Source organism: Mobula birostris, chromosome 10 (assembly GCF_030028105.1).
Source record: "Mobula birostris isolate sMobBir1 chromosome 10, sMobBir1.hap1, whole genome shotgun sequence".
Classification (NCBI taxonomy): Eukaryota; Metazoa; Chordata; class Chondrichthyes; order Myliobatiformes; family Myliobatidae; genus Mobula; species Mobula birostris.
Window position 1 is genome coordinate 42,744,661 of NC_092379.1, and position 18,184 is coordinate 42,762,844.

Here is an 18,184-nt window from a genome sequence, read left to right on the forward strand (position 1 = left end):
AATTAAAGTAAGATCATTGCTCGTGGGAACATCTCAATTGATTAAGTGTACTGATCCCCTGTAGTTCAAGATCCTTATGGTTGAGGGGTAATAACTGTTCTTGAACCTGGTGGTGTGGGTCCTGAGGCTCCTGCAGCTTCTACCAGATAGTTGAGGGGTAATAGCTGTTCTCGAGCCTGGAGGTGTGGGTCCTGAGGCTCCTGTACCTTCTACCTGATGATTGAGGGGTAGTAACTGTTCTTGAACCTGGTGGTGAGGGTCCTGAGGCTCCTGCACCTTCTACCTGATGGCAGCAGCGACACGAGCGTGGAAAAGAAAGATGGTGTTGTCTTTGTGATTCCTCTGTTCACGTGTTAATGCACAGATTGCTGCTATTGAAACCCACTCTATCTTTGTTACTCATTTGGTTTCTCTTGCCTTTAAAGCTTCAGAAAACCGTGGGTCCTGAAATTGTGGAAAATGATCTGGTTCCTGCTTTCCAAAACCTGTTGAAAGATTGTGAGGCTGAAGTGCGAGCAGCTGGGGCCAACAAAGTTAAAGGTTGGTTGGGAATTCTCATTCTTGTCTTTTCCATCCGGTTTAAGATGTTGTTGGTGAAGCACAGTGACAACTTTCTGGCAGCAGAAACAACTATCAATTACTTCATTAATAGACTCTTGTTCTGGGCAATGACACTGCAATCTGTGCCTGTAACTTTCCTAGTGGAGACGAGGCCTTTGATCCAGCTGTACAACCTGGCATTTTGCAGTGCAGTCCTGAACATTATTTGCTTACTTTTCTTGTCTGCACAATTTGTCTTTTTTTCCTGCGCATTGTGTGATTGATGGTTTTCTGTCTTTAATGGGTTCTGTTGGGTTCCTTTGCTTTGTGGCTGCCTGTAAGGAGACAAATGTCAAGGTTGTGTATAGTATGCATGGTGGTTGCACATTTTGTCTGACAATGACAGGAAACCTGTGCGGGAGAGTTTTTAAAATGGAAAAGCCTTTGCACTGTGGCAGTTCCACTCTCTTGGCCTCAGAAGTCCGGGTCCAGTGGTATGAACAAGCGCCAGAAGAAACAGGGGTCTTCTTGTTTGCAGTGGATGACCAGGACGCTTTCTGTGTCTTTTCATGCCCCTCGCTCTCCACAGTGCGATGCAGAGCCACCTTCCTGGCCGTTGGGCTTTACTGTAGATCGCACCCGCCCAGTCCGCTGAGGCTGACTTTGCATGCTAGGACTGGCTTGTCCGAATCTCACTGGAGTATGAGACTGCTGTCACGTGCAAATGGCTGCTTGCAGCCACAGGGGAGAGATGAGTGTCCGGTGGGGAGCAAAGGTGAGTGAGCTGCCCCGGAATGGACACGACAAGCCCCTTCACCAGAGGTGCGACCCCTTCCCTGGACACCCCTGAACTTTGAACTCCTGTGAAAGATGTAAACAAGGTTGAAAGAATGCAGAGAAAATTTACAAGGATGTTTCCTGGTCTGGAGGACCTGACTTAGAAGGAAAGATTGAATAGGTTAGGACTGTATTCTTTAGAATGCAGAAGACTGAGAGGAGATTTGATGGAGGTACAATATTATGGGGGCGTATGGATGGGATAAATGCAAGCAGGTTTTTTCCACTGAAATTGGGTTGGACTACAACCAGAGGTCATGGGTTAAGGGTGAAAGGTGACAAGCTTAAGGGGAACATGAGGGGAAACTTCTTCACACAGAGGGTCATGAGAGTGGAACGAGCTGCCAGCACAAGTGGTCCATGCAGTTTTGATTTCAATATTTAAGAGAAGTTTGAATAGGTACATGGATAGTAGGAATATGGGGGTGGTGGTGGTGTTATGGACCTGGTGCAAGCAGATGGGAGTAGACAGTTTGAATTGTTCAGAATGGACGAGAGGGGCCAAAGGGCCTTTTCTGCGCTGTGCTTTTCTATGACTCTATTTAATGTGGTACCACATATCCAGGTGACACTTCTCCAAGTGAGAACAGCATGCCAGCATGCCTCCCCTTTGGCATCCTGATCTGATCCCAGAACTGGATGACAGCAAATGGAAAGGAATTGTGTGCCACTTGACTTCATGTTTCGATGGTGGCTGCTCCTTACAAATTGCACTTCATTGCTTGTGCAGAGTCTTGAAAGGTTGTGAGATTGTGAAAAAGAGTGAATGCTGTTCTTTACATTTGTACCACTGACTGCCTAACCCGAGGCCCTCCGTTGGTCAGGGTCCACCATGGATGTTACGTGCAGCTGTCTACGTGATACGTAAGCCAGGGCAGTATGATATGGAGAGTAAGCTGTTGCCCATGTAGCAGGCTCCCCCTCTCCACACATCTGATGAGTCCAAAGGATCGGCAGAGACCGATACAGTTTGGTACCAGTGGCATCGCAGGAGTTGCCAGTCAGCGTTGAACTCAACGTAGGATTGCCTCGGAGAATCCGGCTCCGGATTTTTCCCTCGGGGTTTACTCCAGGGAAAATGTACAGATGTACCAAAATTGAACCTGTGCTGACTCTTGATGTTTACACTGTAGGTGCTGGCCTTGCTTTTCCTTGTGCGACTTAAATAGTGCTTCAGAATGTATGTTTTCTCTTGCCACTATCTTGTGAGAAGATACAAATATTAAGGCAGATGCTTTTCAGCAATTGCTTAATCTGTTAAACTTTATTGATTTATCATTGTGGTGAGAGTGTGGAACGAGCTGCCAGCGCAAGTGGTGCGTGCAAGCTCGATTTCAACGTTTAAGAGAAGTTTGGATGGGTACGCAGATGGTAGTGGTATTGAGGGCTATGGTCCAGATGCAGGTTGATGGGAGTAGGCAATTTAAATGGATCGGCACAGAATAGATGGGCTGAAGGGCCTATTTCTGTGCTGTACTTTTCTCTGACTCCATTGTTTTGTTTGAGAATAACTCTCTAACATGCAGTACTCTATCTTGCAGATTTCTGTGAAAACTTGCCAGTAGATTGCAGGGAGACTGTCATAATATGTCACATCTTGCCGTATGTTAAGGTAATATGCCTTCTCAAATTCTTGGCTGGTTATACAGTCTATCTAAAATTAATGTAGCAACTCATCTCATTCACTTCAGGAAAAAGTCCCTCAGTATTTTGGGTGGGTCTGAAACGAGGATTCAGGCACCATTTATCAGTGTGAACTGCTTGTAACTGGAAAAGCTCAGTGTCCAAGCACAAGTCACATCTTGCCCCCTCTCCCGTCCCATTCTCCTCTCCTGTCCCATCCCCCTCTCCCACTCCCTCCCCATCCCCCTCTCCTGCTCCCTCCCCCTCTCCCAAAGGGCTGAGTTCTGCCGAAGGGTTTTGGACTGAAATGTCGACTGTCCTTTTCTCCATAGGTGCTGCCTGGCCTGCTGAGTTCCTCCAGCATCTTGTGTGTGTTGCTGGTTTTTTAACATGGTGTTGGCTGCATGGAGTGATGGTAGAGGCAGATATATCGGGGACTTTTAATGACGTTTAGATAAGCACACGAATGTGAGGAAAACGGAAGAATATGGACATCGTGTAGATTAGATTGCCCACTTGATTAGGAATTTAAGTATAACATTGTGGGTTATGGGGCCGGTTCTGTTCCATGATTTATATAAACTAGAATATCAAACTGTAAAAGAAATTATTTAAGAATGATCCATGACTGACCAGGTGGATCATAAGAACGTGGAGCAGGATGGCATCATGACTGAGATATCTAATGACAAACAAGAGAAAATCTGCAGATGCTGGAAATCCGAGCAACACACACAAAATGCTGAAGGGACTCAGCAGGCCAGGCAGCTTCTATGGGGAACAGTACAGTCGACGCTTCTGTAGGTGCTGCCTGGCCTGCTGAGTTCCTCTAGCATTTTGTGCGTGTTGACTGAGATACCTGTCTGGGTTTTCATTTGATCATTTTTTGTGTTTCTTTTCCAGGAACTTGTGTCTGACACCAATCAACACGTGAAGTCAGCTCTGGCCTCTGTTATTATGGGCTTGTCCACCATCCTGGGCAAGGACAGCACTGTTGAGCACCTGCTTCCCCTGGTCTTGGCTCAGCTCAAAGATAAGGTAATTTTATCATGAAGTACAAACTTTAACATACCCCTTGCGTGACTGGTGGCCATGGTGGATAATATTTGATTAGCCTACCGAAATCAGGCAAACACCAATGGAGAGCTTTCTTCTGTGTGCTGTTTGGAAGCTGTTGTCAAGTCCAGAGTGCTGAGGAAAGGTCGCTTATTGTTCATCAGGCGATCAAAAAGTTGGTTGTCGTCTCTGGAACTTGTACATCTGCTGAAGGTGACGAGCAGTCCATGCTCCACCACAAGATACAGGTATCTGGATAAGTGTGCCAGAATGGGACGTGTTGCAACACAGACTGATGTGTCTAGGCTTTTACTCTCACTGATATCGATTCCTGGAAGGGGACAGCAGTTGGCCCATGTTCATCTGCTTTCTTTCCTGTTGACAAACATTGTAACTGCCGTTTGCTTGAAGCTGTGCGGTGATGTCCAGCATTCTAAAGTGTTATAATCACAGATTCTGCAGATGCTGGCAATCCACAGCCACACGCGTGCACACACACATACACACACACACAATGCTGGAGGAACTCAGCAGGTCAGGCAGCATCTATGGAGGGGAATGAACCCTTGGGCTGACACCCTTCGTCAGGACTGGAAAGGAAGGGGGAAGGCACCAGAATAAGAAGGTTGGGAGGATGGGGGGAGTACAAGCTGGTAGGTGATAGGTAGACCAGGTGATGGGAAAGGTTGGTGTGTAGGGGAGGGGAGTTGAAGGCAGGTGATGGGTGGGAAAGGTAAAGGGCTGGAGAGGATAGATAGTAGGGGAATTAAGGGTTATGGGGAAAAGGCAGGTAGATGAAGCTGAGTTTATGGACAGGTCAGCCATGATCTTACTGAATGGCGGGGCAGGCTTGATGGGCCGGATGGCCTACTCCTGCTCCGATTTCTTATGCTTTTATGAATCATGAATGGAATAACAACTGTTTCTTCCACCGGAGTCTCTCGAACTGTTCTTTTAGTTTGAGAGCTTCAGATAAGAGCAAATGTGCAGTGCGTTCTTTAGAAGCAGTGATGTGAGCTGGTTTGTAATCTGAGTGCATATTGGATTAAAGATGAATCGGTTAATGGTGTGATGGAGCTGTTATTTCTCCATCCATCAAGTTCCTTGTTTATTTTGGCGTGAACTTAAACAAAACTGTTGCATGTGCAAATTCTGGATTTTTTAATTTATATGGAAATTTTCATTATTTTTACAGAATTAAGATTATTTTTAAAAATGTAAAAAAAATCTCTCCCCTCTCCTCTCTTTCCTCAATTCCCCACTCTGAGCTTTTACTTCTCACCTGTCTATTACTTCTCTCTGGGTCCCCACCTCCTTCCATCTCTCCTGTGGTCCACTCTCTTCTCCTCTCCTCTCTCAGATTCTTTCTTCTCCAGCCATTGACCTTTCCCACCCACCTGTCTTCACCTAACACCTTCCAGCTGGCCTCCTTCCCCTCTCCTCACCTTTATATCCTAGCATCTTCTGCCTCCCTTTACAGTCCCGATAAAAGGCCTCGGCCTGAAACACCGACTGTTTACTCATTCCCATAGATGCTGCCTGAGCTGCTGAGTTCCTCCAGCGTTTTGGGTGAATTGCTCTGGATTTCCAATGTCTGCAGACTTGATTCCCTTCATGTGCTACACCCGAAAAGATTCCCCAAATGTCAGAAATGCCTCGATTTTCCAGGCACAGCTGACAGATTCAAAGTGTACATCTTCAAATTGGCAGCTGTTAATTCAAGCCTTGAATTATTTGTTAGTTTGAAATGAAATCAAGAAAAAAGCCTGCCGAATCATGATTTGAACTGTTGGATAATTTAATAGTAATTAGTATCTTGCATCTATTTATGCCAAAGGTGCAGAAAGATTTCTCAAACGCAGAAATTCAAGTGTTTTTCTTTTGTGAAATGCAGCTTTTCACAAAATGACCGTTGTTTCCTCCCATGGCCCTCCCGAGGAGCTCGCCTGCACTCAGGGAGAGTGAACGGACAATAAATTAAGACTCAGGAACAGAATTAGGCCACTCAGCCCATCGTGTCTGCTTAGCCATTCCATCATGGCTGGCTTATTACCCTCTCGGCCCCATTCTCCTGCCTTCTCCCCCGTAACCTTTAACACCCTGACTAATCAAGAACCTGTCACCCTCCACGTTAGGTATACCCAATGACTCGTCCTCCACAGCCTTCAGCGTTGATGGATTCCACAGATCCACCGCCCTTTCCTGAAGAAATTTCCTCTCAGCTCTGTTCTAAATGGACGTCCCTCTATTCTGAGGCTGTGCCCTCTGGTCACAGGAAACCTCCTCTCTGTTCTAGGCCTCTTAATATTCCATAAGTTTCAATGAGATTCACCCCTCTTCCTTCCCGTCTGAACTCCATCGAGGACAGAGCCGGAGCCCTCAAGCACTCCTCCTGTATGTTTCATTCCCAGGATCATACTCGTGAACCCTCTCTAATATCAGCACATCTTAGATAAAGGGCCCAAAGCTGCTCACTATACCCCCAACTGCGTTCTGACCAATGCCTTATAAAGCTTCAGCATTACCCTTATATCTTTTCTAGTCCTCTCAAAATGAATGCCAACATTCCATTTTCTTTCCGTACCACCAACTCAGCCTGCAAGATAACGTTTAGGGAACCCTGCACGAGGTCTCCCAATTTCCTTTGCACGTCTGATTTCTGAATTTTCTGCCCATTTGGAAAATAGTACACGTCTTTACTCCTTCTACCAAAGTGCATGGCCATACGTTTCTGGTAGTAGGCACCCTTCGATCCCGGGGATGATGGGTTTGTGCCTCTGGTGGACTGTGTCCTCTCCTGGGCAGGAAGGTTTGAAGGACCGGCTCTTCCCATGCAGCAGGCTCCCCCTCTCCACATCACTCATGTTGTCGAAGGGAAGGGCAAGCGCCAATACAGCTCGGCACCAGTGTCATCGCAGAGGTTGCCGGAGTGAAGCTGTAAACAACATCAAACTGCCTTAGGGGTTTACCCCCAAAGCCTTTCCCATGGGTGGGCATGACTGCAAGGCAGTGGAGGTTTAAAATCAGGGTTTTCCCTCTCCTAAGCGGGCTGCCGCCCAAGGCTGAGGAATCCTACCTACCAGAAACACTTTCGGTCAGTGCAGTATATTCCAACTGCCACTGCCTTGCTATTCTCCCAATCTATCAAGTCCTTCTACAGACTCTCTGCCCCTCCACCTATCTTGGTATCATCCACAAATGTGACCACCAAGCCATCAATTCCGTTGTCCAGATCATTGACATCTGCTTGAAAAGAAACGGTCACAATACCGACCCCTGTGGAACACTAATGGTCACCTGCAGTCAACCAGAAAAGGCCCCTTTCATTTGCAACTCTTTGCTTCCCGTCAGTCAGGCAATCTTCTATCTTTACTAGGATATCTTCTGTAATACCATGGGCTCTTAACTTGTTAAGGCGTCTCATGTGCGGCATCTTGTCAAACTCCAAGTAAACAACATCCACTGACCCTCCTTTCTCTATCCTGCCTGTAATTTCCCCTTAAGGAAACCATGCACCTCCAAGTACTGGGAGCCTCGTCCTTAATAATGGACTCCCAACATTTTCCCAACCACTGAAGTCAGGCTGAAGGGCCTATAGTTTCATGTCTTTTGCCTCCCTCCCTTCAGAGTGAAGTGACATTTGGAAATTTCCAGTCCTCTGGAACCATTCCAGATTCTAATGACTCTTGAAAGATTATTACTAATGCCTCCCCAATCTCTACAGCTGCCTCTTTCAGAACCCTGCGGTGTAGCCCATCTAGTCCAGGTGACTTGACTACCTTCAAAACTTTCAGCTTCCCAAGCACCTTCTCCTTAATAAAAGCAACTGCACTCACTTCTGCTAACTGACTCTCGAATTTCTGGCATACTGCTCGTGTGACCATAACTTGGACCATAATGTATAGTACTGTGCAAAAGTCTTAGGCTGGTGTATATAGCTAGGGTGTCTGAGTTTTGCACGGTCCTGTAGTAATTCTTATATACTGCACTGTGCTGCTGCTGCCGCAAAAAACAATCAAATTTCTTGACATCTGTGAGTGATGATAAACCTCGCAGATGTCTGATATGGGTCTCTGATGTGGACTGAGAGTGGGAAGGGGGCAGGGAGAGGGGAGTTGTGTCCCTGTCCCCCTCTTTTGGTGAATGTCGGTGATAGCGTAGGATGATATCGTGGTTCTGCATTTGTGTTTATGGACTGTGGACTTTTTCAGATTTAGGGTTTTTATATTCTGTTTTTTTCATCGCCTTATTCTTTTCGTTTTGTTGTGTGAGGGGAGGGTGTTTGGGGGTAAAATGCTCTGTTAGTTTTTCGTGCGGGGGATGGATTGGGGGGGGTCGCTGTTGCTATTCCATTTTGTGTGTGGCGGGAGGGGTAGTTTTGGGGATCAGATGATCAGGATGCCATTATTTTTTGTACCAGGGCTGGGGAGGTGTAGGTTTCATGCTTCTCTCTGAGTGACTTTCATCTTCTTTCTTTGCTTCGTGGCTATCTGGAGAAGACAAATTTCAGGGTTGTATTTGGATATGTGCTTTGATCATAAACAAACCTTTGACTCTTTGGTTGGGAAAAGGGGGAAGGGAGCGGGAAGCACCAGAGAGACATTCTGTAATGACCAATAGACCAATTGTTTGGAAACAAATGCCCTTGCTTGTGTTCTCAGGGCTGAGTGTGTCTGCACTCGCACCACACCTCCTGCCCCTGGCAGTCCACCTCAGCCACCTCTCTCATACCCCTCCCGTGGGTGCTCCACTCTCACCATTCCCAACATCCTGTGCTCCCGCCAGATTTACAAACTTGCTCTCCACTGCACGTTGGCAAGTACAGTTCTGTGCAAAAGTCATTGGCACCCTGGCTAGATGTGCATGTGCCTAAGTTCTGTAAGTGTGAAAGTGGCATTCATATTTCTTTTGTGGGATTAATATTTCATAAATGTCCAAGATGATACTTTGAAAGCAGAGAGTCTGGGGAGCGCCAGTGTGTTTGTCAGACAGCGTTCGCAGTATGAATGTTTTTCACCTTTGCTGTACTCAGAAAATTGCCTTTCCTTCCTAGTGCCCTGAGGTCCGTTTGAACATTATCTCCAATCTGGACTGCGTGAATGAAGTTGTTGGAATTCACCAGTTAGCACAGTCTCTCCTGCCAGCCATTGTAGAATTAGCAGAAGATGCCAAATGGAGAGTGCGCCTTGCGATAATCGAGTACATGCCTCTGCTTGCAGGGCTGCTGGTGGGTGGTTTATTCTAAAATGTTTTTATAGTCTATTAGCAATGCTTCCATATGGATGATTTGCAGAATGGAAATGATTGCCCATATCAAATTGATACTTTAGTTTAAAGACGGAAATAACTTTGAACATCTTCTTTCCTTTTGCACCAGAAGCAAATGTGCGATAGTAACAATTATACTTGTAGCCCACTGACATGGGTAGTCTTACTTTAGACTCGGGGCTCCCAACCTTTTTTTTAATTGACCATTAACCAAGTAGGGGTGGAAACCTCTGGTTTAGACAATCAGGTTTAGACCCCTGTTTAAGGACTGCGGACTTTGTCAGACTTAGGGATTTTATATTCTGTTTTTATATTGTCTGCTTCTTTTCATTTTGTTGTGCGAGGGGAGGGTGTTTCGGGGTAAAATGTTCTGTTAGTTTTTGTGTGGGGGGTGGGCTGGGGTTGTTGCTGTTCCATTTTCTGTGTGGAGGGAGGGGTGGTTTTGGGGGGGGGCTGATGATCAGGATGCCATTCAATGACTTTCATGTTTTTTCTTTGTTTCATGGCTATCTGGGGAAGACAAATCTCAGAGTTGTACATGATAATAAGTGAACGTTTGGCCTGCACATCAAACAGACACAAACAGAAAGGGCAATAAACTCCATACAATCAGATGAGGGGGTGACAACGGTTGTCGCAGAGGAAATAAACAATATCTTTTTGAGATTTTACCAAGATCTGTACAGCTCAGAATATTCAGATTCAGCTCCACAAATACAAAAGGAATTTCTCGACTTGTTACAATTTATACCCCGAGATGAAACGTCCTTGACCTCACTGGAGTTTAACTTAGAGGCTAAAGAATTGTCTGCAGCTATAACTAACATGAAGGGAGGGAAAACTCCTGGGCCCAATGGAAATTCCGATTGAAATATATAAAATCTTTAAGACTAAACTAATACCACCTCTGCTTGATATGTATCAGGAGTCATTTGACAATGGATCCCTTCCCTCCTCTCTTAATATAGCAGCAATCACACTACTGTTAAAACCTGGAAAACCACCATCCCTTTGTGGATCTTATAGGTCAATCTCACATCTGAACAATGATCTCAAAATTCTCTGTAAGGGATTAGTTAGGAGGCTGGTGCCACTCTTGCCAAAAATGGTCCACCCTGACCAAAATGGGTTTGTAAGGGAAGGCAGGGCTTCCACAACATTCGAAGAGTGCTTAATATACTTTATGAAAAATCTGGAAGCTCTGATAGCGCTATTCTGTCATTGGATGCCGAGAAAGCCTTCGACAGAGTGGAGTGGAATAGGGGGAAGATTTCTAAGATACAGCTTCTGTATTCTAACCCACAGGCTGAAGTTTTAACTAACCTGCTTTTTTCGGCATCTTTTAAACTCCAACGGGGAACAAGACAGGGATCTCCCCTCCTGTTTATCCTGGCCATTGCGCCACTTGCTATGGCAATTTGAAAACAGGCTAACATAGCAGGAATAACTATAGGAGATGTAGAACATCGCATAGCCCTGTACATGGATGACGTAATTTTGTCAGAACAGGGTTTACCTATTTGGGTGTTAAAATTACTCCTACTATTGGTAAAATTATCCCAACTAATTATAACCCTCTCACAGACTCAGTTACTCAACTTACAAACAGATGGACGAAATTGCTCATAAATTTGATTGGACGCATAAACGTTCTAAAAATGTCAATTTTACTGAAGTTCCTGTACCTTTTCCAATCTATCCCACTTTCTCCTCCATCATCTTTCTTTTATTTATTTTTTTTTAATTTTATTTTTATTTGGATAAGGAATTCACAAATATCATGTACTTTTTTCACACATATAACCTTTTCCATTTTTTTATATGTATAAAACTACAATTATTTATACATTCTTAAGTACACATTGAGATGATATAAAAGGAAAATAAACATTTAAATAGATAATTATGTACTGTGGTAAATCTAACCAATTAGGCTAAGTAATGGAATTAGTTGTTAAGAAAAATGGTAATAATAGTTTCCATATAACCCTTCTGGACCATTTCCACTGGTCCAAAATGTTGTATGTAAGCCTAAGTATCAACCATTGCAGGTGTTTATATCCTAATTTGTTCATGCTTGCTCCTGCCCGCAGACATAATTATCCAATCCCTATGTACTTATTTACTCTTTCTTTTATTTATTAAAGAAATGTTTTTCTAATTTCATCTGGAATAATAGATGTCCAAGACTCAGGCTTTCCCTGTTATATCTGCCGTATGATAGAGGTGGCTTACAGCTACCAAATCTTATATGGTATTTCTGGGCGGCCCAAATTAGAGCAGGAATGTTTTATTTTGTTAAGGATCACTCCCCTCCTTGGGTCTCAATGGAATCCCAGTTGATCAATATCCCTCTAGAACTATATATGTATTCAGCAAATAAGAAAAACCTGGTCACACAATCTAAAATCCCTTTCTTAAAAAATACAATAATGATTTGGCACGATGCTCTTGCGGAAATGGGTGAGACATCACAGTTATCCCAGTTTACTCCTATCTTTGGTAATGATAGCTCCAGCCCGGCAGAGCGGATCCCAGTTTTAAAACTTGGCCGCCCCGAGGCATAGCTAAGGTGTCTGGTCTTTATAATGGCAATTCATTTATGTCTTTTGAAGAACTCAAGGCCACATATGGAATTCCAACAAAACACTTTTTTAAATGCCTTTAGTTGCAAAGTTTTATTATGTCCAGGCAAAGTTACAGTTTGAAGCTCCCTCCTTTATTTACCCTAGAAGACATCACTCTGAAATTATCTGAAGCTAGGGGACAAGTGTCTGAATTATACATGTAAGGGTTTCTTCTTTTATGTTACTTGCTAAGGCTAATAAAATGGCTTCTCTGTACTATTAACTGCTGAGACAGTGGTTCTCTATAGCAACTTGTTTGGGTTATAATTACTGATACAGGAATTGTATTCATTTGCTAACCAATTGGGATAGATGGTATTCTTTCTTGTGTGTCTGTAAGCTATTCTTTTTCGTGGGCTTTGGGCAGAAGGCGTGATGGGGACAGAGAGAGGAGACGCGAGGAGAGAGATGCCGTAAGCTGGGCAACGGCACGGACCCCGAGCGGGAGTCCGAGGCCCAGGGTCTTCAGCGAGGATAGGAGGCGAGGACAGACTCGTGTGGAGTGTTTGGTGGATCACCGAGGGTGGTCCCATTCGTGGGTCGGTGGAGTTCGGAGGCCATCGATTGGAGGAAGGGGGACCCGGTTGTGTAAGAGCTCCAACGAGTGTGCACCGAACTGATAGAGTTACTGACTTGGCACCTTTATTCTATTTGTTTCTACTAACCCATCACCAAGAAATACTTATAAAGTGTAATCATTTAATCGCATATGGCGTACTGTCTGTTAATTGGCGGTGTGGGGTACATCACACAGCATCCACACAGACCTGATCACCCCGTTTGGCGGGGCTGAAAGCTGCTCCCCCTAGACGAAAGCGAGCTGAGCGAGTCTAGGCTTACCAGGGGGCTACATACAAATTGTTTGCAAGTAAATGCAAAGAGTCATCAAACAACATGCTACAAGCATGGAGAACTGATTTGCATGAGAATCTGTCAGAAAAAGAGTGGTCAGAAGCTTGTTCCTTCGTTCAAACCCAGTCAGTGAACACTCATTCTAAGCGGATAACCAGACAGTACATTACTCCAGTCAGGTTTCGTCACTTTAACCCCAACATTCCAGACACATGCTTTAAATGTAATCACTAAAAGGGGTCTCTGTTCCATTGTATGTGCGAGTGCCCCCAGATAATCTGCTTCTGGAAGAAGGTGCTGGATTTGATTAGTCAGATTATTGGAAAAAAGGTGCTCCTTGATCCTAAATTATGTATTCTGAACATTTATCCAAAGGACTTTGTAACCTCCAAAAGTGCAAGGTCTCTGCTTAATATTTGTTTTTTGAAAGCCAGACGTTGCATAGCCTATTCATGGAAGAAACCCACAACCAGTGGACTTTCACAATGGCTGAAAGGAGTGACTTCGTATCTTGCTCTAGAAAAGATCAACTACATCACAGAAAAACAAACTTGGCAAATGTCGGGAAATTTGGGATATTTTCTACAAGTTTCTGGAGAACAATATTTGGGATGATGAAAGTAACAAATTGAATTGACAGCTTGTTTTTAATGGCCGGGTGTTTGCTTTTTTTGTGCGTTGTTTTTCCTTTTATTTCTGATGTATTTTATTTTTCCCTTTTTCTTTAACCTTGTTGCACTTTCAAACCTATGGATGATCGAATGTGTTTACTTTTCATTCTGTAAAAGCAATAAAGAGATGTTTGAAGAAAAATAAGTGAACCTTTGAATCTTTGATTGGGAAAAGGGGAAGGGAGAGGGAAGCACCAGAGAGATATTCTGTAATGATCAATAAACCAATTGTTTGGAAGCAAATGACCTTGAGAGCAGAATTAGTCCATTCAGCCCATTGAGTCTGCTCCAACATTCCACCATGGCTGATTTGTGATCCCTCTCAACCCTATTCTCCTGCCTTCTCCACATATCCTTTCACACCCTGATTAATGAAGAGCCTGTCAGCCTCCATTTTAATTATACCCAATATCTTGGCCTCCACGGTTGTTCATGGAAAAAAATTCCACAGATTCACCACCCTCTGGCTGAAGAAATCACTCCTCATCTCTGTTTCTGCCAGGTGCTCCGATTTCCTCCTCCATCCCAAAGACGTGCTGGTTGTAAACTGGTTGTTGTAGATTCCTCCTCTGTGTCGGTAACTAGCAGGAGTAGTGAGGTAGTGTTCATGGGTTCGGTGTCCACTCAAAAATCGTATGGCAAAGGGGAGGAAGCTGTTCCTGAATCAGTGAGTGTGTGTCTTCAGACAAATTGTCCCTCCTTTCTGGTAGTAGCAATGAGAAGAGGCTGGTGGGGCCCTTAATGATGGACACTGTCTTTTTGAGGCACCGCTCCTTGAAGATGTCCTGGATAATATGGAGGCTGGAGCACACGATGGAGCTGACTAATTTTATAACTCTCTGTAGCTTACTTAAGCTCTCCTGTATCATACCGGATTTAGTATGTATTTGGTTTTAAGGAAGCAAATCGCTCTCAGTTTCGGTGTGCAAACACAAAGTAGATTTTCTTCAGTAAGGCCTTTGACAAGGTCCCGCATGGGAGGTTAGTTAGGAAAATTCAATTGCTAGGTATACATCGAGAGGTGGTAAATTGGATTAGACATTGGCTCAATGGAAGAAGCCAAAGAGTGGTAGTAGAGAATAACTTCTCTGAGTGGAGGCCTGTGACTAGTGGTGTGCCACAGGGATCAGTGCTGGGTCCATTGTTATTTGTCATCTATATCAATGATCTGGATGATAATGTGGTAAATTGGATCAGCAAATTTGCTGATGACACAAAGATTGGAGGTGTAGTAGACAGTGAGGAAGGTTTCCAGAGCCTGCAGAGGGACTTGAACCAGCTGGAAAAATGGGCTGAAAAATGGCAGATGGAGTTTAATACAGACAAGTGTGAGGTATTGCATGTTGGAAGGACAAACCAAGGTAGAACATACAGGGTTAATAGTAAGGCACTGAGGAGTGCAGTGGAACAGAGGGATCTGGGAATACAGATAGAAAATTCCCTAAAAGTAGTGTCACAGGTAGATAGGGTCGTAAAGAGAGCTTTTGGTACATTGGCCTTTATTAATCAAATTATTAAGAGCTGGAATGTTATGATGAGGTTGTATAAGGCATTGGTGCGGCCGAATCTGGAATATTGTGTTCAGTTTTGGTCACCAAATTACAGGAAGGATATAAATAAGGTTGAAAGAGTGCAGAGAAGGTTTACAAGGATGTTGCCAGGACTTGAGAAACTCAGTTACAGAGAAAGGTTGAATAGGTTAGGACTATTCCCTGGAGCGTAGAAGAACGAGGGGAGATTTGATAGAGGTATATAAAATTATGATGGGTATAGATAGAGTGAATGCAAGCAGGCTTTTTCCACTGAGGCAAGGGGAGAAAAAAACCAGAGGACATGGGTTAAAGGTGAGGGGGGGTAATGTTTAAAGGGAACATTGGTGGGGGCTTCTTCACACAGACAGTGGTGAGAGTATGGAATGAGCTGCCAGACGAGGTGGTAAATATGGGTTCTTTTTTAATATTTAAGAATAAATTGGACAGATACATGGATGGGAGGTGTATGGAGGGATATGGTCCTTGTGCAGGTCAGTGGGACTAGGCAGAAAATGGTTTGGCACATCCAAGAAGGGCCAAAGGGCCTGTTTCTGTGCTGTACTTTCTATGGTAAAGAGTTGTCAAGGTCTGAGTCAGAGTCACGGGCAGAGCTTGTGGTTGGACGACTCAGCCACGTGGTTACCCTGGGAATTATTAGCTGTGCTGGATATGAAGCAAAGTAACCTGAGAATTATGCAAAGGCTAACTTGTTCCCAGTGACTGAATGTAGAAAGTGGAATGTATTAACCACATGGGAGACGTGAATGTAGAATGGTGCACTGTCATGTCGAAGAGAGATACTGTGCGGGTCAGGAGTGTGGGATCTGTAATCTAAATAATCCAGCACATGCATAATTACGTTTAAATCGTGAAGTTGAAATAACATCCTGCTGTGGATGTGGTAGCATAGGATTCACTGGGTTATTTATTTAAAGGTACACTGAGGAATAAGGCCCTTCCCGCCCTTTGAACCGTGCTGCCCAGCAATCTCTGATCCAACCCTAGCCTAAACAGGGACAGGTAACAGTGATGAATTAACCTCCCAACTGGTGCGTCTTTGGATTGTGAGAGGAAACCCGCACGTTCCGCAGGGAAAATTTACTGGCTCCTTATAGGTGACATCAGAATTCCCAAGCTGTAATAGTGTCACGCCAACTGCTACGCCACCGATAGTGGTTAGTAACGTTCTTACTGTCTGCATTAAACCATCGGACACTTTTAAGATTTTTCCTATTTTTCATGGATCATAGTCCTGGTATTGACACAAAGAAATTAATTAAGGATAGTCAAAATACTAGATGCAAGTACCTTAGATAGGGTATCTTCTGTGTAGCCTTCTGCCACGGCACAATCTAGTTTTGTGCAGTTTATTAGAGCATGTTGCCAGTCTTTCTTGTGTGACCCCTTCACCATTGGCTCAAAGGAGTTAGCAAACTGTACTGGTAAGTAGCGAAAGTTGAAGACGGCTAGAATGCAAATGTGGCAAGTTGGCATGTTCTACTAGAAATTCGAGGGGTTATTTTATCAACATTCTTTCTTCTGTCAAAACCTGTTTAGGGAGTGGAGTTTTTTGATGAGAAGTTGAACTGCTTGTGCATGACGTGGCTGGTGGATCGCGGTGAGTATAGCCTTGATGAATCGTTACTTTTGTTGAACGAAAGTCCTTCAAAGTTGTCCATGTCATCTTACTGGTGCTTCCATGATGCTGAGTGAGCCTGCCAGGTGCCTAACCAAAAATCCTTCATCGTGCTTTGTCACATCCTCAAAGGATTGGGTCAGGCTCAAGACACGACATGCCCCTCACAAAGCCATGCTGACTCTCCCGAATCAGACTATGCTTCTTGTAAATCCTGTCTGTAGGAATCTTCTCCTGTAATTTGCCCACTGGTGAAGTAAAACTGACTGGTCTATAATTCCCAGGGTCATCCCTACTCTCTTTCCTGAACAAGGAAATAACATTTGCCAACTTCCAATCATCTGGTACTTCCTCCGGTGAGGACTGGCCAGTGAGGATGCCCAGATCGTCACTAAAGGTGCAGCAATCTCTTCCCTTGCTTCTCGTAGTAACCCTGGGGTATATCACATCTGGCCCCGGGGACTTATCTATCCTAGGGCTTTTCAAAATTCCAGAACATCCTCTTTCTCAATGTCAACATGTTGCAGCATATCACTGCTCTCGCAAGCATCAAGGTCCCTCTCACTGGTGATTACTAAAGAAAAGTATTCATTGCGGATCTCCCCCAAAGTCCACTGACTCCAAACATTTTGCCTCTTTTAGCTCTGGCCGGCCCAGACTCTCACTCTGGCCATCCTCCTGTTCTTCAAGTTTGTTCTTCTGAATCCAACTCGCCAAGTCCTTCTCGTGGCCCCTCCTAGTTCTCCGAAGTCCATTCTTCACTCCCTCCCTGGCCACATTGTAACCCTCTGGAGCCCAGGCTGATCTTTGCATCCTATGCTTCTAGACTAGCTGTTGCACATCTCTTGTCAAGCATGGCTCCTTCACCCTTCTGTTCTTTCCCTGTCTCAGTGGGACAAAACTCTGCAGAGCCTCATCCAAGTGAAGCCCAAAATGACTTCCACATTTCAATTGTGTATTTCTGAGTGTGTTCATCCCAGTTTTTACTCCCAGGTTCCTGCCCAATGTCCAATACCATCATAGTTCAAACACCGGCGCCCCCCTCCCCCCCAGTTATTACTGCTGCAAGCAATCTTGTCGTACTCTTGTACACATGGCAACAAGAAACAGACTTGACTTTGACCGATACATTTATTTATTTAATTATTCGAGAATAGCATGGAACAGGCCCAACAAGACGCACTGCCCAGCAACCGGCCGATTTAACCCTCGCCTCATCACAGGACAGTTTACAATGACCAATCAGACTACTAAGTAATAAATAATGGTAATCTATTCGAAGTATTTTTTAAGTATCTAATGGGGCAACACAGTGGCGTCTGGTTAGCGCAACACTTTGCAATTGGGTTCGATTCCCACTGCCACCTGTGAGGAGTTTATACGTTCTCAGCTTGACTGCGTGGGTTTCCTCCGGGCGCTCCTGTTTCCTCCCAGAGACCTACTGGTTGGTAGGTTAACTGGACATTGTAAATTGTCCTGTAATTAGGCTAGGGTTAATCGGGGGTGGCTCGCAGGGCAAGAAGGGCCTGTTCCACGCTGTAT

General features: G+C 44.5%; 1 protein-coding gene across 1 annotated transcript in view; it reads left to right on the forward strand.

Annotated features, from left to right (window-relative positions):
• The window catches only part of LOC140203632 (serine/threonine-protein phosphatase 2A 65 kDa regulatory subunit A beta isoform-like), a 56,334-nt gene that overhangs the window by 20,513 nt on the left and 17,637 nt on the right, over positions 1–18,184 (forward strand). The window contains exons 8-12 of the mRNA XM_072269680.1: positions 426–540; positions 2,919–2,989; positions 3,904–4,038; positions 9,110–9,283; positions 16,564–16,624. Coding sequence (XP_072125781.1) covers positions 426–540; positions 2,919–2,989; positions 3,904–4,038; positions 9,110–9,283; positions 16,564–16,624 — 556 coding nt within the window. The remainder of the gene's footprint in view (positions 1–425; positions 541–2,918; positions 2,990–3,903; positions 4,039–9,109; positions 9,284–16,563; positions 16,625–18,184) is intronic.